The following is a 23,026-nucleotide window of genomic DNA, read 5'->3' on the forward strand; positions in this document are numbered from 1 at the left end:
TTTCAGCTAATGAACACCTAGGATATTTCTAAAGTGCAGAGGAAATTAGAATGCTAATTAAAAAGGTGCTGTTTTGCCCACAGGTAGACATCCTCATCTTGGCTGAGAACATGAGTGTGTGTGAATGTGTTTTTCCACTAATATTCTCTGATACAGGATGAACCTGACTCCAGAGAAACCAACAGCAAACACATCTCAAGGAGGGGCGTGGAGGGGAAGACAGAGTTTAACATATGATTACTTGGAGGGTTTCAAAATAACTGTAGCCTTTAAGGTGTCTGTTTAGTAGATTCACTTTTTCAGTGCTCCCTCCTTTCCCTAGCTTAACAAGATGTTTCCCTGTCTGTAACTCAGATTTTACTACACTCACTACTGTATAACTTAGAAGATGCATCTGTATCACTCTATAGCATTTAAGCATTTATTCCTTTTATCTGCTGGAACCAGTGCCAGTGGGTAACTGCAGCAGCAGGAAGGTACAAGCTATGACTTCAACACAGTGGTGAGCAACTGCTTTTTTTATTTTGTAGCTCTTATCAAGTGAGTTTTTATCAGGAAAAGCCACATTGCTTAAAGTGCTGGAAAGCACAGAGTCAGGAATGCTCTTGGGACAAGTAGAAAGCGCCCTTATAATATACTTCTGGAAAAAAAAACAAAAAAAAACCCCAAACCAACAACAACAACAAAAACAAAAAACAAACAAACAAACAAACAAAAAACAAAACAAAACTGTATAGTATCTCCATTTGCTATACAGCTCAAAATCATCATTCTAGTCCTTTTGCAACACTGGGAACATCTCTCTAGCGTTGCCTGCATTTTACCTTTCTTGGGAGCATCCACAACCAGTTTTTGAAGACACTGGACACGGGACATATGTACTATGTTACCTGATTTTTTTTTTTACCATTGCCCACCAAGTCTACTTTTAACCAGTGCAGAGAATGCTGCTATGAACACAGAGTGTGTGTGCCCCTCTTCCCTAGCAGCAGCAGCAAAAGCCTCTCTCGGTAGGAGGAGATCCTGGCCAGCTGAGAGTCAGGGCTTTGTGCATTTCCACAAAGCTTTCAAGATCTGGAAAGTGTGATAAGTCCAAGCCACAAGATGTTAGAAGGGTGGAGAGACCACCAGCTCCCCTCCACAATAAAGAAGCATTTTCCCTGTCAAACTGGGAGGCTTGGAAAGGAGTGAAGAGCTGAAGGCATCACTGAGCACACGGTGATAGCGGAGGCAATAAGCAGTTGTGCAGGCACACACACACCACCCAGCCCCAGATGTAAAGAGGCAGCAGAGAAATCTGAAACAAAGGAGAGAGGATAGAGGACACTTCGCATCCTGGGTTCATTTTTTAGCTCTTTCCCCTATTTAACAAAATCTCAGTCTATGGAGTTGGGGGTTTTTGTTGTTGTTGGTGGTCTTTTGTTTTTTTGTTTTGTTTTTTTTTTTTTTTTTTTTTTTTTCCTTTGGTTGGTTTTAAATTATGAGGGAGACTGTAGGATGACCACAATAAGCAGTAAGTGCTGCAGCACCATTGGCAGTACAATCTCCATCTAGGAACAACAGAGCACTGAAACAGGTTGCCTAGAAGATTTCAGCCGTGCCCTTTTGACTTTCCTATTCATTGCAGATCAATTTACTGGCCCATGCTGTGCCTTTCTGGTTGCTGCCTAGCTCCCAACCTGACCCTGCTAACGTAAATCACATAATCTGTCCTTTTCCTCACATGCAGGCTATCATCAGCACTGACTGGGCTGGTACTGAAGCTGCATCACTCTCCCTCTCCGATGCGAGAACAGAAGCAGAGAGGGGAGGGAAGGGGATGTCTTGGGCAGATTTTCAGGTAGTCTGCTATATGACAGCAGCCACTATCTAGCTGTTGTTTTAAACACTAGCACTGGAATACTGAAGCAAGGACTAGAGAAAAGGCTGACTGACAAATAAGCAGCCACACAGGCCTTGCTTGTGAGAACCCCTCCTGAGCTGTGCACAGCCACGCTCCTTCCCTCCCATGCACACCTGAAAGATGAATTTGGCCCCAAAATTATTGCCCTTGGCTGTAGCCAAGTTTAACATTGGTGAAAGCAAGTGCAGACCTGTGTTATCAAAGAAACAACTCTTAATTACACAAGACTAAATCTGTGTCCCTCCTCCTCTGCAGTGGTCAAGACTGCTCGTGCTGAGTAGGTGACACACCTCTGCCTTGGGCCTTGTGTCCCATGGGGCTCATGATCCCACGAAGCTTTAACAGATGGCTTTGCATTGCAGTTCATACAGTACCGGGGGGTAGCAGCTTGCTCCAGCATCAAAGCCAGGCTCACTGCAGCAGCGCGGAGCTTGGCTTGGGCTGATCTACTGTAACACTGTGCTCCTCATTAACTACAAATAAAGATTTGCATCCTCACAACATTGGAATTAACCGAGATACTGCCTTTACCATGCACACACTGCTATTACAAGTTAAACTTGCCTGAAAGAGCACCTTTTGTCCCCACAGTCGCAAAAGACCACATACACACATTGCAACACAGCCAGAAAGAGCAAAGTGCTCATTGCTTCAAGCCTCATAGCTGAATAGTAGGCTCTGCTCTACAGACTCTGGAAGTTTCTACCTGGCTTGGGATAGTCAGATCCCTGTTTGAATGTTACCTCTTCCTGCATCTGCTGAGATCTAGAAAGAGCCTGCTCTGGTTTTGCAGGACAGCTACTCGTTGTACTGTCAGGCACCCAGGTGCTGAGGGACTGCAGAGCTGGCGGCCACCAAACTGCAAATCTCCCCAGCATTCTCAGCAATCTATAAACTCAATATTGTACGCATATGGCAGTCAAACCCTCTCACCCCTGTAGGTGGGCTGGAAGCGCTTTGCTAACACCTCCTCCCCTGGGATTCAGCCTGCCTCCGCATTTCAGAATTAAACTGTCTTGAGAGGCCAAATCCCGCTGCTGCGTGGCCTGAGTGCCCTAGGGTGTGGGCAGAAGGGGTGCACACCCCACGGTCACACAACTGCTTCAGGGCTGTTACTGACGTCTCGGCACTGCTCTGGAGAGCAGGGTCAGGCTGCCGAGGTCCCTGCTCACCCGCAGGCTGTAGAGACACACGGGCAGCTGCTCGCTAGCTTCGTGCCTTGCCTGTTCTGCTCTTACCTTACCCCAAATTCACGCACCTGAAGCATCAGGAGGTTTTCTGACCCCCACCTTTGTCAAGCCCACAGATCTTGCTTCCCACAGAAAATGGAGCAGGAGAGCTCCCGTTCAGTCCCAGGTCCCACCTCTCTGAGACAAGAGAAGGACAGCGGACGCCACTCCGTACGCCAGCATTTGACAGACGACAGCCTGGGGTTGTTAGCTGGGGTTGTTAGCAAAGAGCCATACTGCACACCACACCGCACACTGAGGCGGGAATCTTTGTGCCAGTTTTAGAGCATTCTCGTTTATAGAAAGGATGGGTCCAGGAGGAAAGTGAAAGTCTCACTAGTCCTGGGGAGCTTGTCTGCCTCCCCATAGTCAGGCTTCTTCCTCTTTATCTTTTATGCATCTACAGAGCAGATCAAAGAGAATAAGGAATAAAAAGCAGCTTACACTTTTCCAGACTCCTGTAGCATCTCCAGCCACTGAGCCTGCTCAAACTCTGATTCGGCTGCTAGAACAATGTTACCCTAGAAGAGGGGAGGGGAAGGGAGGGGAGGGGAAAAAACACCCGTATTAGAGAGGCTGGTGCCTTACGCAGCTCTGTGAACCTGAGGCATGAACTGGACACATCTAGCACAGCTATGGTAGGAGGAGAGCCCACTGCAGGCTTCCACCTCCACAGGAGGCATCACGTGGGAGCAAATGTGCCCCAGGCCCACCACACATTGGAAAGAGATGTACATGGCAAGCGATCATGGTAGGAGTAAAATGGTAGAGAAACATGAGCTCTAGGGCTCTTGAATATCTGTCTACTGGTTTCCTGGTAGCATAAGACCTACTGTCAGAAAAAGCAAGTTTCCCTGTTGGTTGTCAAAGCAGCAACAGCAGCAAAGCCTTGAGGGGACTTGGGATGCTGAGCCACCCTCTCTCAGGATAGTCTGCCCAGAGAGGGTAGACACACATTGGTGGGGTGGGAAAGACTGCCAGTGCAGCTCTGCTCATCAGCAATAAAATGTTCTGTGGTGTTTGGATTTTTTTGAGAAGAAAATAAGTCAACTTACATGGAAGTCTTCATGAGAGATCTTTATGGCATAAGGCATGTTGGGCTCTTCTTTGGGCTCCACAATGCAGCCTCCTAGGGGTATGACACCCTGAGAATAAACCAGAGTACTCCAATCAGGCAGAAAAATCAAGTATAACTATTAACTAACCAGTAGCTGAACTTTAACCCTTGGTCACTCGCAGGCCCCTGCCCGGCCTTGGCTATCCCCGGAGGGGCAATACACATGGTTCCTGAAAAGCAGTGAGACTCCCACCACCACCAGGAGACCTCCAAGTGGCATCTGAAAGGGGGTAAAGACAGGTCTCCTGCATTCGGCTTGGAGGGTAAGCTGCCAGCTAGAGCATGGGAGTGGGAACTCTTTTATCGAAGAGGAGGTGATCTCCCAACAGGGGCACACATTGCAGAGTCACAGTGTGACACCATGAGAGGGTCTGTGCATCCGTTAGTCACCACCATCAGGTCAACACCCCACACGCGCTGTGTGGTGACGGATGGGTGGCCTGCTGCCCCTACCAAGGCCGGCTGAAATCAGGACCTGTGGAAGCACGTGTGCTTCATCAGCTTCCAGTGACTAGAGGATAAAAGCAGACTCAGAAAGCTCCAGGTGTCAGAGAAACAGGGGCTGCTTCTGGGGGCTGGGGGCACATGGGCTCACAGGGGCTGGCTGTGGCCGCAGGCTAGGAACAAGCAGCAACCAAAGCTGTTCACCCCACCACTGGCTTTGCCAGCAGTGTTCTCATAACCACCAGATTAGTTGATTAGGAGGTCATGAAAACAAGGGAATACTATATTTTTTTTACCTGATAGTAGAAAAGTCATGTGCCTGCTGAATCATTAAGGAGCCTGAAGAGGTACTGATGTGATTCTTGCTTTTTTTGAGGCTTCCCTTGATCTGTGAGAAGTTTGTGACTTATGTCTTCTTGACTTGCTGAGCCTGTTGAGGGAGGGGAAGCTAGAAACAGAATAACCCCTTCTCCCATGCAAGCGCTGCTCACCTTGGGGTGGATATTGAAGTATTTATTGCTTTCAAAACTCTTCTTCTCACTCTCAGCATAGTAGAGCAGGAAACTTTCCTTAATGATGAAGAACCTTTAAGACAGGAAAAAGGAAACTAGAACAGAGGTTGTGTTTCACAGCACAAGAAAATATCCACCTAACTAAAGCTGCTTTCTGAGCAAAAGAGTTTACAATTCCCATTAAGCCTCAGGTGAGGTGCCTCACTTCTGCTCATATCCCAGAGCTAGTGCTTAACACTAAGTGCCAAGTTCAAGTGCTTTGTGCTTGCAGTTTACCACGGTGTGCACGCACCAGTGTTGAAGTAAACCATAGCACCATTTACTCACAGGGGAATGGGACTGAGGTCTGTGGCCAAGACAGGAGAACAGCCAAAGCCTTTTGGCATCTTGACCTGTGCGCACTCTATCCAAGCCCATGCGCTGGATTCAACATCTTGGAAGAGAGCTGCTCCTTTTTTTAAGGGTCTCTCTCACACGGGCTAAGGGCAACTAAAAGCTTATTTTTGCAATCTACTCTCAGCCACCCTCTTTCCTTCCATCTCAGCATAAGCCAAAAGGAAAGTATTTCCACTGTAACACTGAGTCGAATGGCAGGGAGAATCACAGGCTAGAGTCCCCAAGAGACTCTTGAGGCAAAAGATTGACTATGAAAGCACGCAGAAACAGAAATAAATTTTAGAGATTTGCTTAAGCAGAGGTCCTGGCAAAATCTCCTGTCATTGACCTTTGTAAATATAAAGGAATTTTTTTTTTTTTTTCTCATATGCATCACATAAAAATGTGCCTTGTTCTGCTCAGTTCACCTTAGGTATGCTCTGATGAGCATTGTATAGTAACCACAAAATATCACAGCTTCTGTAAACCAAGCCTCTAATTTGCTGGAGTGTGTCCTCAAAATTGTGACTAAAGGAGTGCCACTTTTAGCTTATTTGGATGTTCAAAATGCCCTGGGAGAGGCTCTCTTCTCTTTGAAAAATGAGGTTGCATTTACCCTGCAGGCAGTGGTATAGAGGAGAGATATCTGACTTAGCTTAAATTCAGTCTAAATCTCCACAGCACTCAAAAATGCTGAAGAGCAGCTGAAAAAAAAAAAAAACAAAAAAAAAAACGGGGACAAGTTTAGTAGGGATGTTTCAAAAGAATAACTGATAAAGAAAATGTGTAGCACTGTTCTGTACATATTTTCTGATATGAGAAAAAGGACTTGGAAAGAAAAGGAAAGGTAATAAGCTGAAAATTAATAAAGAATGTCTTTTTACACTGCATGAAACACTGCTCTGTAAATCATTTTCATGTGGTCCTGAGGACAAGAGTTCATGAGGAATCTGGAAAGGGTAAGACTCTTCTGTGAATAACGACAACATCCCCAGGAAACCCTCCTGCTTCTGGGCAGAAATCCTCCCGAGAGGGACCAGGGAGAGACTTCTCCGGGCAGCGCCTTCCAGTTGTGCAGCCTGGGGATTCCTGAGCCTTCCTCTGAAGCTGCCCTTTGCGATGGGCTACCGGCCGAGAGGGCTGATCCACGAGAGCAACTGTAATACCTCAGGTGCCCATCCCACCCCAGCCCACTCCTGAGGCAGAGGGTCTGTCAGATGGAGCCAAGCGCTGCCTCCAGTACGGACAAGCACAGCAGTCTGGTACCAGTTAATTCCCTACAGCTGAAGGAGTCAAAGCTGGTAGAGAATTATCATGATAATAAAATAATATGTATCATTATAATATATTATTCATAATTATTATCATTATTATACTTGAGGGAAAGCATTACCACTTCCACCAGCCCCTATCTCTTGCTCTTCTGCCATGGCTCTGGCAACACAGATGGAGTTGCCACATGCTGTGGAAAGAAGAGCCATGGGCTCACAAAAGGACTGAAAAATGCACAACAAAGCTAAACATTTGAATGCCTGAATCAGGTTCAAGCTCTGGACCTCCTGTGCACTGGCTCCAAGATGTTTAAAAGTGACCGTCCTTGAAGGCATGCATATTTACATCGAGAAGTCTTCAGAATGTACAAACACCAGCAGCAATTATTGTGCCCCAAATTTTTATTTCTCCTTGCCCACTCCTCTATACCTGTTCATGACATCAGAGGTGGGGAGAAGCAGCGAGCTTGCTTCCTCAGCAGGACACTTCTTCTCATTTGATACTCTGGGAACATCATGGTTGACTGCCTAACTTCACCTCTTGTTCCTGACCACAGCCTGGCAAAATTTCTCTTGGCAAAACAGCATGACTCAGTGCAAAAAAAAAAAATCACTCTTCTGCATTTAGCTCATTTAGTTGGTAAAGGACCAAAAAAGGTGCTCATTCACAGCGCAGCCTGCCCAGCAAGGCATCTGAGTAGGAGCAACGGCTATTCACCTTCCACTCAGGGCACCACCTCCCTTCCAGCCCGAACTCGTATCCCAGTGCATGTCCCAGAGGAGCTGCATCTAATGTCCCCTCAGCTGGGAAAGCAGTGCGTGACCCCCCTGTAGTGGCTGTCCATGCTCCTTCTGTGTGACTGTGAGAGGTGCCTAAGTTGGACAGGGAGATGGGCTGTCCGTGGGGCACAACTGGTTTTCCCTGTTGTGGAAATCTCCATCCAAAATCTCTTGCCAGCGTCACAGATTGCGGCCCAGAACAGTTTCCTCATGACAGGAGGCCCGGATGGGAAGGAGCATCCCAGAGAAGCAGGGGGCTGAACTGCTCACACAATTTTGAGACACCAGCCCATTTGTAGCAGATGCATTAGGCACATCTCTGTGGGACACATTACTGATGGAGTGGATTCATCAAGGTCTCACCTCTGTGTGAAACAAGGATTGTTATTTTCAGATATATTTGCATTAATGGCAAAGGCAGCCATGACCCCTGCAGCAGGCTCAGAGCTGATCCTGGCCAAGGCAGATAATGGAGTGACCTCCACAGAGCCGGCAGGGCTTGTTTCTGGTTCCTCCTGTCCACATCACTTCTGTGAGCAGCAACCTTGTGTCTTCCTCGTTCATTTTTCCTCCCACCTCTTCTCATTAACTCTATAAAAAAGTTTTCTTACAAGTAGCTGCATCTTCACTTTACGTCTCTAATGTTTAGTTCCACAAGGAGTTGATTTTTTTTGAGGGACATGTTATCTCATCTGCACAATAAATACAGAAATAACATCTTTAAAGAACAGTCCTGCCTGACCAATGGCCTGTGCTTGGTCCAGGGGCTCAGAGTGAACCAGATATTGTAGGCACAAATATGAAACTAATGAATAAAAGCAACACACCACATGAAGTGGAGGAAGTCTATTCAACATTTTCAATAGTCTTTTCAGTCTAAACAACCTCAGGAACACATTGCAAGACAGGTAAAGCTACTGATCTTTAACAATGTGTGATCTTTAATCTAAATGTTAACCCCCAGTTAAAGCCAGGCTTTAGTTTGTTACACACTTTTTGTCTGCTCGGTGCTTCTGATAACCCCCATATTATAGATTATGCTCCAGTGGAAACCAAAACTAAATCAAAACCAAGAACAAAGCATAGCACAGATCTCTGAGGATTGATGTGTCTGACAGATTAATGAACTTTTAGATCCATGACCTCACAGATGTGGAGAGAATCTGTGGGGATTTGGAATGTAAATATATGAAATAAGAATTTAAAAAATAATAAAAACAACAACAAAAAAAACCCCACAGCAAAACAAATAAATGGGAAAAAAAAAAAAAAAAGAAAGGGGGGGGAAATAAGGAAAAACAAAAAAAAAATGTTAGGAAAAACACTGAAAATCTGTTTAGCTGATGGACATAATGTATTCATGCTCAGATTATACGCCCTCTTCTATCCTTACCTAGAAGGCAACACCTAAGCAACCAAGATCATCATTTTAACTTCAACTTTCAGGACAAAGTCTCCATACAACAATACAAGGACAATTGATGCAGCACAATGGAAAGAGGGATGAAGTGAAGGAGTAGAAGAGAAAGAGTTACAAGACTCAAGAGCAAGTTGGAGACTGAAGCAGCAGCCAGGTGAGCAAGAGCAGAAAGGGAAAAGGTGACCAAGGGAGAGAGAATGGGGGGAGACACCCAGTTAGGATTAGGAGGCTGGAGACACTGAACACATATCTGAATTAGGCACAGATGTGCCAGCAGAAGAAAAGTGAGTGCTGGAAAGACAGAGGAAGATTTTGGGTACAAACAAGAAACCAAAAATTATTTTAAAAGAGAGCAGGATTCAAAAAGCGTGGAGTGTCAGCAAAGGCGAGACGTGAGAAGACCTGGTACAACCACGCACACTCCACATGCAGCACAAGTAATGCAAGAGCCATACACACATGGTCAACTCTTTTGAGTCACCCATCCCCTCTTGCTAGATACTGCACTAAGACACCACTGAAACCACAGTGTAGTTATACTGGAATAGCAGAGGAAGAGTAAAAATCTGAGTGACTCAGATGTAAAGCCAGAGACACCATCTGCCAAGATTAGACACAACAGCTCTATACTGGACAAGTAGAGATACCTGATCTCTGTGGATAAAGTGCTTTCTTTGTGTCACAGAGGGCTAACGTGATCAATTATCTAATCTTTGTAAAAGTTTTTGAAGTGACAATGGCCCATGTTAAATATTTATAATATAAAACTGCAGCAGTCTCCCTCGTCCTTCCTTCCAGTGGTGGTTTTCTGGGCACCGGTCCAGGAGCACGGGCAGCAAATCCCAGTTACAGGATCAGCCCAGTTCTCTCTCCACGGGGACAGCTCAGGAAAATGATGGGCAAATGATCTTCATGAGCATGTCAGCTCAGCCACGACCAGTACCTGTCCCTCACTTTTCCTCTCCTGACAGCTCCAGGCTTTCCTGCCTGGCTCCCGCCCCGGCGCCCGGCAGCTGGAACAGGGCCCAGCCGGGCAGGGAGCGGGAGGAGGCGGGTGGCTCCCGACCACAACCAGCCCGGCGGGAAGTTTATAAGGACGAGAGGGAAGCACACAGTCTGCCTGACTCTCAGCCCCGCTGCCTCAGCAGCTCCTGCTGCCCCTGTGCTGCACGCACACACGCTGCTCTGCAGCTGTGGGCTTTCTAGATTTTTTAGAGCAGAAAACAGTCCTAAACAATTGTCCTTTCCATCTATCCTGTGACCACATCCAGTGACTGTTGGTAGCCACTCTGCTGGAAAACAAGGTTACATGCATGCTTTGCAGTGCCACAGCCAGGACTGGCCCAAGAATAGATAAAATTTCTCTCTTAACTGTGCTGTATTTCCCTCCTTCCAGCAGCAACCTGGCATCTCTGATGGATTTATGCAGAGGTATAAGCATATTTTGTGCTTTGTTCTCTACTCTTTTCAATTCCTCATGTTCCACCTTGCTTTTCTAACTCTGAGCAAATGCCCTCCTGGGACAGTCCCCCCCTAGCCCCAGTCTCACACTTGAATGGTGACAGTCAGCTTAGAGCCTAACATTTCTGCATGGGGCTGGGATTATTCACAGCAGAGAAGGATGTGCCACCTCCTAGCTGCAAAGCTACAGGGCCCCATTCACGCCACATCCAGGGCAGGTACGTACCTTGTGCACTTCATTCCAGACTGATGCTGTTACCAGTACAACTTCTGCAGTAAAGAAAAGACTACACTGCTTGTTATTTGGAAGGAAAAATGGGATGCAGTTTGGTGGGCAGAGGAGGACCATAAGTCAAGGGCTGAGAATCTGATTTTCCAAAGCCAGTCCAGCGGTGAGCCAAGCTTAGACTGGTCAAAAGCACCAGTAAACTCAGAAGATGGCTGCATCTCTCTTGGAGGGATGTTACTTTACAAGGAAAAAAAATCTACCATTAGGAATAGAACTTCTCTTGGAGAGGCAGGAACTAGGTTTCTGCTAATGGCATTTCAACATAAAGTTCTGACAGGCAGCACGCTCAGCTGTCAGCCCTGGCAGATGAACACAGCCCCGTTGGTCCAGTGCCAGAAGCACCCAGCCCACCCGAGGCAGCACACAAATGCTTCGGTCGCAGGACAGACCGTTGTGTGGGCAAGGGAAAAGACTGCAAGTGCTCCAGACAGATGCCTCACATGAAGCCTTGCTGTCCTCACGGGTGCCATCAGATGCCAGCCCTGCCTGAAATAAGGCTCTGCTATCCCTCCCTGCATAACCTCTATTGCCGCGAAATCCCCACACCTGGGGTTTCAATCGCCAAAGCACTGGACACCGTGCCTGGACTTTTTTCCTTGGTCCGTTATCCAGTTAGCCTCCATCCTTCCCTTAAACACTTTCTTTTCTTCTCAGCATCTCCAGCAGCACTGTTGCTACAGCCAAACAAATGGGGTCAAGCCAGTAAGTACCACACATCCCTCAACGGCCACGCAGACCCATCTGCATGGCTGATGCCCTGATGTGACCAATCCTCCCATTATGTGCTGGTTTACGTCCTGTAGCTTGGAACAGGGAATAGTACTATTGTCCAGTGCAAAATTACTTCACCGCAAAGGTACTACCTGTAAATACCAAATAGATAGTAGTAATTCAAGGTTTCAGGACAAAATTGACATTGCTCAGAGATCAGATCCTCAACTGTATCCAGCATTAGTCAATTTTTTCTCTTAATTTAACTGGAGGGGGAATCATCTCTTCTCCTTTTTGAAAAATAATGCAGTTGACCAGCAGTGTCTTTTTAGGCATGGCGGGTAAGTGGGGGAAATGGATTAATTGCTCCTTATCTCCCCATAATGACTGACTTACAATAGCATGCAAGATTTTTTACTTTAAAGCAAATCTCTCCTGTGATAAAAAATGTCATCATTTCCCCTGCTACAGTTCTTTTAGTCTGGAAGCCCCTTCCTTCCAAACCCAACGGATTCCCTGTGTTCACCTCCCACTGACCTGTCTCTGATCCCCCAGGCCCCTCAGCTGCCCTGCTCGCAGCTAACCTTTCACATCATCCCTGCCCCAAGGCCACCTCCCCGTCTCTTCCCACCCGCTATCACTAAAATATTTACCACTTTCTGAAGATGGGGGTGACTTCTAGGAATAGAACAGCACTAAATAAATAATGACAGAGAGAACACGGAGAGGCCATTCGCCTGCAAGAAATTTTGATTAGGAATAAGAAACCCTTTTAAGAACGTCTCCTCCATGGCAAATTACCTTCCCCACCGTTATTCTGTCCACTTCTTTTCCATAACACAGTCACATTAGTTTCCAGACATAATTCATTCAGATATCAATGTTTGGGAGCTGAGTAAGGAACATCAGGACAAATTCTCTCCTGTGTGAAAAAAGGCCACTGTTTTCGGAGGGGGGGGGGGGGGGGGGGGGGAGGGGAGGGGGCTTGAGGGATTGGGTTGGTGGTGGTGTGGTGTTAAATAAAACCTACATGCAGGTCAAAGATGGCTACAAATAAAAAACTACTTCCCAAGCAGCATTTAACTATTTTTCAGGCCATGCCATCTTCACAGGTTTAGACTGGACAGCACTGTGGTTACTACACAGAGCAAAACTGGGAAAGTTTGGTCTAGAAATGGGTTTGATGTGCTGTGTCTACACTGCAGACTCCAGCAAAATGGTACCCACAAAAGCGACATACCGGAGGCAGCTGAGACACATTGCTCATGTGCAGTTAACTTATTCTTCTGAAAAGCCTTGAGACACACTATGCTACAAAGGCTACAAAACTGCCTTTCAGTTCCAGAGGTAGCTCAGGCTCCCTGTGCTGCCTTTTGTTAATGACTCATTTGTGCCTTTCCCCAGTGGAAAGGTGAGAGGGGGAGGAGAACAACATTACTTTGCTTTTCTGGCAGACTTTTTCATCTGCAGATACCAAATTAATGAAGGCAGGTAAGTACTACTGTTCTTCTTGAATAGACCATGACAACAAATCCTGAGTCACAAAACATATCTCTGGCAGTGGTAGGGTGAAAATAAAAGTTTCTTGGCTGCTAGTCGTCTAATTGAATCATTTGCCAATGATGTCTATCAGCAGTGACATTCATCTGCCATCCAGGAATGCTGGAAGGCTTAATCCATTGGATCATGTACCCCTAGTGAGCAACGAGAAGGAGCTGTACCATGTTTCTATGCAAATACCCATCCATAAAGAGTCATGTCTCATCATTTGACAACCTCCTGTGAGATTCACCGATTTGCATAAAGAAACTACACCAACTTTAAACCTCAGACTGACCCATCACTTCAGTAGTATAGAACCTGCTTCCATCCTTGGTAAAAGGTTATAGCAAATGCTTTCCAGCTCCAAACTTCCTGGCTGCTGGTACACAACACACAGCAGTTCACAACTCCCTAGCAGCAGATGGGAGAGAATTCAGAGCCACCTTCCCCCAGGGGAAGAAATCCCTCATTTGCCATCACTGCCACGCAGCACAGCGGTACCAGTACCGGTGCTGGTCCGCAAACCCCTGCGCACCGCACACACAGTCCCACACGCACAGCCAGTGCAGCTGAGCCATCTCACACCCGAAGGGCTCAAAGAGCTTTAACAAGAGCTAATGAACAAAGTCAAGAAGTCCGGGGGCAAAATATATAAGCTAACTCTTTCTCTTTCATGAAATGATCGTAGAGACAATTATCCAGAGGAGGCAGCTAGTCCTCATTCCCACCCTGAAGTGCACGTATCACAGGGGCTGGGTGGATAAAGAAGCAAGCACAATGGGGTGCCACGTGTGTAAAGCAGACTCAGAACAGCAGGGAAGCTACGCTCAAAGTTTCACCCCTCGGCTCTGCCTAGCTAGCTGCACTTGAAGAGCCAAGTACTCAGGTGCTGACTTACCCCAGCACCCTTAGGCTTTGCATTTCACCTGAGCTCCCCTCAGCGGCTGTGCCTTACCTCCTGGACCATTTGGCCGACTGCCTCCCGAAGGGTCTCTTCCAGAGCACGCCGTACAGCTGCACTTTGGTGCTGATGTCCAGAGCATCTGAATCTGCCTGCTCCATGGACGGAGAAGGGGATACGGAACTGGATTTTGAAGCAAACATTGCAGATGGATCTGGTTCTAACTCTGCCCCTCTGTGCAGCAGGTCAGGGAATCCGATTAAATGCAATAAACCAGAAGGATGTAACCAGCCACTCCAAGCGGCAGACGGAGAGACTGGGCTATGGTTTGAATCAATAACTTGACTGCTCAGTACTCAGTCAATAATTCTCTCCCTGATGCAGAGATGATGAGAGTTTCCTCATTGCATATTACTTCCTGATGCATTACAGACAGCACACATCCCAGCCCAAGGAAAAGGAAAAAATAAAAAAGAAAAAAGAAAAAAAAAAAAAAGAGCGAAGAGAGCCAGAGATCAGGAACACAGAGGCAGAAAGAGCTCACCAGAGAGAAAGCTCCCAGCAATAACGTGAGTCAGAATACCTCCGCACCAGAGACAGCTTGGAAGATTATTTCACTCGACACTGCAGCACCTCAGGCAGAAATCAGGGCAAGATGGATGTTTTACTGTCAGGTATCTCTTACTCTGACACATACCTCTAAAATCTTGTGCTTGGAGACAGGTTCTTCTCATTTGTCCCGAGGAAAAAGGGAGCAGGGTGGGTGGGAGGAGGCAAGTTCAATCAGATTCCCTCTGCCCTCGGGAGGCTTTTGCTGTGCCAGCCTGGCACTGCCCACCCGGGTACAGTTCACGTGGCTGCCGGGTTTGGACTGGGCAGTGTCCACCCTGCACGCCTTGCTCAGCCTTAAAGGGCCATTGCTGATCAGTTAGAGCATACAATTCTGCCTGTCTCTGTGCCTTGCAGCATCTTGGAGATGGGGCAAGCACTGCCTCTGCCCTGCCTCTTAGGTACCAGCTCCTTGGCCACAGCACAGAGACATAGGAATGCATAACACAGCTCAGGTGAGTCCCCATTCATCTCCAGTTTGGTACTCCCACAACAAGCTTTGTATTCTGGTTCCCCTCTTGAAACCCGCCCTCCCTGCAGACATACAAACACAGTCCTGCAAAAAAAAAAAAAAAAACCCTGTCTTTTTTAATGGCCACAGGAAAGCACATCGGCATCACGTTGTTCCTTCCTACATCCTGCCTTCCCCCTAGGACTAGGATTTGGGGAAGAACTGCCTGCACTGTGCTTGGTAAAGCATCTGGAGTTTTGGAGCGTTGTATAACTAGTGCAGACACATGCTGTGAGGCATCTGCTCCTGTTTTAACCTGTGCCATCCTATGTGTATCGATTTTGATGTTGTAAATGTCAGCCCTTCCCAATGCAGTTAATCAGAAGCGACACACTGCAGACACACAGTGCTTTCTCATTCCTGGAGATTAGAAACCTGGGACCTGCCATAGGCTGGATCACAGCACTGGGCACAGGCTCACTTAGCTTTTTACTGTCACAGGCACTTGCAAAGCATCTTAAGCAGAGAAAACACAGACTGCCCGCCTCAAGCTCACAGTCTGCATTTGGTATTAGAGAAATTATAGATGCAGGTCCGTGATAAAAAACACTATTGATCGCTAGATGAGAGAGTCAAACTCAATGCTTTGTTACTTTCTCTCACCCTAGCTTTGACTGGCCTTTTGGTTCCAGGCAGGGCATGTCCCGAGCAGCACCAAAGCCCATCTCAGAGTGACATTAAGGGAGAGTGGGGAAGAGGGGAGATCAGCAAACACTGCCTCCATCTCACCTGAGCCCCAGCTCTTGAAATACAACACTGGACTGCAGAAGAGATGTAGTAATTCTGTAGTGACCATTCCAAACACTGCACTAAGAAGAAAATACTACTTGTAACCAGGAAAGGGAAAAGTTTCCCTGGAATTACAGTGCACAAAGGGTAAAAAGGATTCTGGGCCCAACAGCACCACCTTAAATTATAAATGTGCACTGAAAAGCCACAGATATCCTGTGTAAGAATGATGCAGTGCCCCTGTCATTGTACAGCACCAGCAATGCAAAGATCTGATAGCAGTGACCTGCAGTGAGGAAAAGTAGGTTTTTCATCCTTTGCTTCTTTACTTTTATCTTGCACAGACCAAGAGAGAAAAGAGGTCCCTACCTTTGAACATCAAAAAACTAAGATATTTTTTCCTCTGGACATCTCTAGGACAAGCAAGGGACTGAGTAGTCACAGGAAATTCTTTACAGTGGGCAGCTCCAGGGGAGGGAAAGAACAACTTGCTTTTGTCAAGTGATCAAGAGTTAAATATGGGCAGGAGCCAGCAATAGTAGGGCAGTAAATAACACTGGGGTGAATTCTGTAACTGCTGGTGCTTGGACAAAATAAGTTGTAATAACAGCGGTTGTGTTAACATTTAAGTGTGTACTAATCTAAATAAATTGGGGCCCTGTCTGTCTGAAGTAAGGAGCAGGAGAACAACACAACAGGTCTAAGCAACTTGCCTCTTGCATACAGAAGGGGACGGCAGAAGGGCCAGCTTAAACGTTCTTCAGTGTCACTTCTGTCAGATGCAAAACTTACTTCCAACTGGCCAGGAACTCTGGGATCAAGAGAACAATGTCATAAAACCTGGCCAGGAGAAAAGGGTCCACCACAGGGTGAGTAAAGGGAGTTGGGTCCTGCAGAAGTGCCTTCTCTAGATTCCAGGGGATGGAAAACTTTAGGAAAGCACAAGCGGGCTTCGTTTTGCTGTAAGCTCTTGGTGAAACCTAACAACCCAAAAGCACATAAACATTTATACAGAAATAACCAATTTGTATTTAATTTGGGAGCTCATAACTTAATAACAGCAGAGGAGGGAGATTCAAGTATACAAGACCTTTGCAGGACAATTGTGTTACACCAGTGGAAAAAAAAAAAAAAAAAAAAAAAAAAAGCAAGTTACGGTCTGCATTAGAAGTGAAGGCAGACATAAGCCCTTATACCAGACCTACACATGATCGCTTCTGTACAGTTCTAGCCAAATAGATTCCCTGGCCCTGAAGAGATGCAGAAAAAAGCTTGAGGCATGATCACAGGTATAGCTAACCCATAGCATGACAGGACACTAAAAGGACATCACTTGTTCAATTGAGCATGAAGGGGAAAATTTGATTGCTGTCTAGTTTCAGGCATTCTTCCCCCTCTTGAGGGAAAAGTTGGCAAAAGTTGATGCTTGCAACAATCTGAATTGGCCTAATGGCCATGAATAAATGAGAAGGTGTGTAACTGTCATAGGAAAAGGGCTGTAGAATTGCCTTGCAACAAGAGCAGCACAGGCAAAAAGCCATTACTTGGATGTTTCATTCTTGTTGGCTTGTAGGGGAAATGCAGCTGTACATTCTGGAGAGAAAGCACTGGAGATTTACTCAGAAAACCTTCCTGCAGAGAGACAGGCTATGCTGATACAGGGATTATTTAGCTAATACGTTGTCCCTATTTTTCCTACCCATCAAGCCAATAAAATTTTGCTTGAAAAAAACCTTTGAAGCAGAGAGCAGGGCAAACTAGTACAGAAGTAACACTCCATCATCACAGGCCACCCCACAGCTGGAAGAAGCTCCCTTTCAGTTTAAGGATATACATAGTGGCTAACTGCAGCTGATGAGGAGGCTTGTTTTTTGGTTTTGTAGGTTTTTTTTTTTTTAAATGAAAAGTTATACCTTTATGTTCTGGGCAGCCTTACAATAGTACTTTATGCAGAAAAGAACAAACTAATCCTTGGACTGGGGCCAGGAAATTGAGATCTGGATCAGAGCTGCTGCAGAGTTGGAAAGATTATGATCTTGCCTTCCAGTATGGATTCCTGTTCCTCTTACAGCTTCTGATAGGCTCTGTAGCCATTTTCAACCCAGAGAAGCATTAGCAATTATAGGAGGTATCAGCAGGTACCTGGAACAATGTGGAGAAATAAAAAGAAAGTCCAGCATAGATTTCATTTATGATATATCATTCTTGCAAAGATAAATGTCACATGTACGTATCAAAATGATGTTTCAGCTTCGCAGATGTACAGTTGTGTGCAGAGGCTATTTTAAATAGAACAAAAGCAACAGCCATCAATCCTTCTCTAGTGTGCTCCATTGACAGATTGTTGCTTTTGCACGTGATGAAATTTTTAGTGTCAGATGGGAAGTCAGAACTCTCCTGCAGAGCTCAAAGAAAAGTGATTCAGCAAATGGGCATTAAAGTGAAGAATCTGTGTAGGTTTATTACCCCATGTGACATCACCCTCTAGTGAAAATCATGTGGTCTTAGTGCCCTGTTCTAGACAAAGCCCTCCACCAGCCCTTCAAACCCACCCAGATCCATGTTGGATGGCCCATGACTCGTATTAGTCAAATTATTAGCTGTGGATATAGCACCACTTCAGGAGACTTACAGGAGGACAGAAAGTAAGATGCCAGTTTACTGAAGCAAAGGGATTTGATAGCAAGCAGCCAGCCCAGTAGTCTTGCGGACTCACAGCCTGGCTTTTGGTGGGTGGCTTCCTCAGGGAGTAACACCACAGACAATGGCCATTTCTCTCAGCATCTAAAAGAGATCATGTCTTTTTTTGTTTGGGTTGTTTTTTTTTGTTTGTTTGTTTGTTTTTTTTTTTTTTTAATCCTACTGTGAGATCACTTCTGGAAGAAGACTCATTTGCTCTGGTGTTTTGGGTTTTTTTACAAAAAAACAAAACAAAACAGTTTCTGCTAAACAGACATGTTTTAGGGACTTTAGAATATATCAGTCAGCTACATTTGAAAAAATTTCCTCCAGAAGTTAGACCATGGGCTTCCTACAACACCCCAGTTTTTCCCCCCATCAAGCCCAAATACCACGAAGAGATCACATGGCTTACGTGAACAGAAAATGCTTGGTACTGGAATAGTTATATAGGCTGCTTCCAACCAGCAGATTGTTCAACAGCAGCAAATAAATGCAGATCTACTTGCTTTCTTCCCTCAGATTATGAACCCACCAGCAGACGCTCCCTTCCCTTCCTCCCCTTCCACCACCCCACTGCTCGGGCTGCCCTGGCCGGCCAAATCCCAGCCCAAATCCCATTTCTGAGGCTGTGGGAGGGCACAGCGGCCCTGGGAGCACTCCTCCTCACCGAGGGCAGCCAAACCTCCACACACAGGGCCAGGGAAGAACAAACCTTTCCCCAAGAAGGTTTTATAGCAGTGTTCAGATCTGGTAAGCTTGTTGCTTAGCATGCACATGACCTGCATTTCTCTATACCTTTCCTAGAGCATTTCATTTTATCTACGTCTTACCTGCTTGTGACCAACATTATTCAACCCAATCCCAAATGTGACAGCAGTAACAGTAGAAAATAATCAAGGACATGGTTTTACCAGGTGACACAGCTCAGCATCAATGGTTTATCCAGCTCTGCTGAAAGTTTTCTGCACAGAAAACACAGAAGTCAAGTCGCAGACTACCTATGACACACACACACACTCCTGCCACATGAGTAGCACAGGCTACACAAAGGCCAGCTCAGCAATTTTTCAAGACTTTCTTGCCCTTTGCACCCTGTGGTGCCAGGACAGTCAGAGATCTAGCAAATAGATCTCTAAGTTTTAGAGCTGTCATTCTGGGGGTCACCACAGAGTTTCATGGTGCAATTGCTTTCTCAGTCCTGTTATTTTTGAGCACAGAAAAGATGTTGTATTTGTAATGAGGGTATGGAAGCAAAGTTCAGTATATCGGGGCTTAGTTTCCAGCCCAAATGATGTCCCTACCGGACTTAAGCATGTAACTTGATTTCTCTCAGCCAAAGTTCCTCACCTATGACACTGAAAATAAATCCAGGACATCACAAGAATACATACACCCATGCAGTAGTTTGGGTTCAATGGCCAGCCAAAAAAAAATCCTGCAGAAGAGAAGGATTTGTTAGTTTCCTTGGCAGAGTAACAGATGAAAAAATGTAACACGTCTACATATTAACACAGGCAAACAATTGGAGCACAATCAACACTTAAGATCTGACAAAACAGCCCAGCAAGAAGTAAATGAGATCCATGGCTGATGGCTGCCCCCTCCAGAGAAGTATACTTCTTAGGTGTTTCAAAACTAGTCAGTAGATCTGAACTCTCACTTCAAGTTTCTAAAACAGGGTTAGGTGCAGGACTACTTTCTACAAGGTGTTTCTCAACTGCAGAAGTTTAGATATTGATTGCAGTCCACTAATTTCTATCCACTTTGTTCCCTCTGGTCAAAGGAGGGAACGAAGTCACAGGCTTAACTTTTAAACAATAAATACATACCCAGAAAAGAGGATTGGCTAAACCATGTTTTTATTTAATCTCAAATCCATAGAGTGTCCAGCAAACGCACACAGAGACCATAACTGCTCTTGCGCACACATTCAGTGTTCCCTTTACCCTACCATCACCATGATCATTGAAGGCGAGGCCTTAAAAAGCTAAGGACACTACAATTAGAACTATAATTCAGGAGTGGAAACTGCTGGGACCACAACACCAATGTTCTTCACACCCTTCACCTATACATTCTGCTACCCCTCAGCTGTAATCCGCAGCTGCCTCCACTCCCAAGTTTCTCTCTTCCCTGGTGCTGCTCACAGCCAGTCACTGCGAGGTCAGGGCTCCTGCCATGTACATACATAGTGCAGGAACAAGACATACTTCTTGCCTCCTTCCTATCCACATTCTCAAGTGGTTACCTAAATACAGAGGCAAAAAGATCTACTGGTGTCATCTATGACAGCAGATCACGACAGCTCTACTGCAAACTCTGTGTGTTGAGGAGAGCCATCAACCATATGAAAGATAAAGTGCCTGGCAAAAAAAGGACACAGAAAACATTGTTCTCTGCAAATCTCCTCCCTCCCTTGTCCCCATCTACCCTCCTGTTAGCCATGCTGCCATACAGCTTTTGTAGATGAGGCCTCTTTCATGCTGCTGAAGTCCAGGCTGCAGGGATAAGCATGGAAAAACTCCCCCCACCAGACCCATTGCTTAGCCTTTCGTGTGCACCAAATCACGGTCACATGAAGCATCTGCACAGAGCAGATACCAGGAGTACAAAGTTTTGTTCAAGATCCATCGTCCTTCAGCTTCTCTGGCAAAGAGAAAACACAGAACATGGGAAATCCACTGCAGTCCTAAAATGCAACTCATTCTGCTTACAGCTTCACCCTCTGGAAGCAAGCAAGACAAAGCCTGACAAAGAGGTGTCACAGTAAATCATTCAGATTAGTACTAATGCTTGTAAACAGGGTTTTTAGCAGCCCTCTTCAGCCCAATACAACCATGAGTATCTCATTTAAAGTATTTCTTCAGACAACAGAAGCCCATTAACTTCCACAAACTCCAACACAGGGATGATCATATATCAAAGTAATTACCACTTCAGACACTGGCTGGGCTAGAGACACAGCATTTTTCCCCTTTCTAATAATTTCACCTCTGCTTTTAGATTTTCTAAATACTATACAGCTTTGGTGTCAGACAGCATGATACAGCTTACTTTTATTCTACAAATTTTCTGAATGAGGCCTTTTTCTTAATCCCCCCATCCACTGTAAGGGTTTGTTAATCTCTAGACATCTCAGACAAGAGGGAGAAGTGCTGTGATAAGGAGGGTGGAATGTTGTGCAATTCTGCCTGCAGGGATATTTGGATAAGGTTCGAACATATCAGTAGAAGAATGGCTTAATTTGTAAAATGGAACAATAGATGACAGCTCATCTTCTCACTGCTGTGCTCATCCCTAATGAGCCTCTGATAAAAATGCCGCTGAAAATTTTTTTTTCCTCAGCAAATGAAGGAACACTCTACAGCCATCATCAGGAAGCCTGCAACACCACAGCTCCTCAATATTTAAGTTTTTAGTGGTAGTCCTTATAACATAAGTGTACCCAAAGCACTTCCTCAAGTCTCCAAAAGGATCTACAATAGATTGCAGTGGTTAAGACTCCAGTTACCAAGGCGACAATTTTATTAAACACACTAAAAGAATGATAATATAGTGCATAATGCTTCACCTTTAAAACTGAATTTTACTTGCCAAAAAAACAAGAGCCTATCTGGCAGAATACTGGCTTCCCATCCTTACTGTCTTGCCTGTACTAGCTATAATAGCAACACTGTCATTTGTTTCAGTTCTACTGACTTTATATTAATCATATTCTCTCGTGATCATATTGTCAGTATAAAGAGATTACACTTTTCCCCAACCACACAAGTTCTATGAGCTACCAGAAGAATCACAAGTAAACAATTAGCTGAGATGATTGCTTACTGCTTGAGTGAAATAGCTAAAACACTAAGTGTTAAAGGGACAGGATCTTAGACAAGTCTGTAGATAGCAACTACAGGAGAAAAACATAAATCCTTTTCTTAATGGGTTGCAAATAAATCATCTCCATCAAGGGTATCTCTTAAACACATGCATGAAGTTCAGGAATGCACACATCACCCATCCTATAGCAGCATCATTCCCCTTCCTCTTTCCTGAAAATGTATGTCTGAAACCCAGCCCTGCTTACAGGGCAGCTGAAGAGTATGGGGAGCAAGAATGTCTATGAACCGTGTCCTGGTGGCAGCTATAGGGTATAGAAATACTTTAAAGGAGGGTGCAAAGAGGATGGAGCCAGGCTCTTTTCAGTGATGCCCAGTGACAGGGCTGGAGGCGATGGGCACACACTGGAACACAGGAGATTCCCTCTGAGCACTTTTGTACTGTGAGCATTACTGAGCACCGGCACAGGGTGCCCAGGGAGGTTGTGGAGTCTCCCACCTTGGAGATACACAAAAGCCGTCCTGACACGGTCCTGGGCAACCAGCTCTGGGTGGCCCTGCTGGAGCAGGGGGCTTGGCCCAGGTGACCTCCAGAGATCCCTTCCAGTCTCCACCACTCTGCAACCAGGGCTGGAGGCTGCATTCCGTCAGCGCCTTCCCATCACGTGCTGAATAAATTGGCACAGTCAGGTACCATCCCCGTACCGGGAGCT

At 45.7% G+C, this 23,026-nt stretch overlaps 1 protein-coding gene across 3 annotated transcripts in view; it reads right to left on the reverse strand.

Moving 5' to 3' along the window:
• Positions 1 to 14,749, reverse strand: part of PLEKHD1 (pleckstrin homology and coiled-coil domain containing D1) — a 31,567-nt gene extending 16,818 nt beyond the window's left edge. For 2 of the 3 annotated variants that reach the window (XR_004405969.2, XM_032984781.2), the window contains exons 1-4: positions 14,010 to 14,604; positions 5,185 to 5,278; positions 4,188 to 4,277; positions 3,577 to 3,653 (exon numbers count right to left, since the gene is read on the reverse strand). Coding sequence is in view for 2 of the 3 variants with exons in the window: in XM_032984781.2 (XP_032840672.2) it covers positions 3,577 to 3,653; positions 4,188 to 4,277; positions 5,185 to 5,278; positions 14,010 to 14,158 (410 nt within the window). In the remaining variant the exon portion in view is untranslated. Of the gene's footprint in view, positions 1 to 3,576; positions 3,654 to 4,187; positions 4,278 to 4,989; positions 5,279 to 14,009; positions 14,605 to 14,652 lie in introns of those variants that run through there. The other variant, XM_032984783.2, reaches the window with a different exon arrangement.
• Between the last annotated feature and the right edge of the window lie 8,277 nt (positions 14,750 to 23,026).

This window comes from Tyto alba, unplaced genomic scaffold, assembly GCF_018691265.1.
Source record: "Tyto alba isolate M040663 unplaced genomic scaffold, T.alba_DEE_v4.0 Super-Scaffold_18, whole genome shotgun sequence".
Lineage (NCBI taxonomy): Eukaryota > Metazoa > Chordata > Aves > Strigiformes > Tytonidae > Tyto > Tyto alba.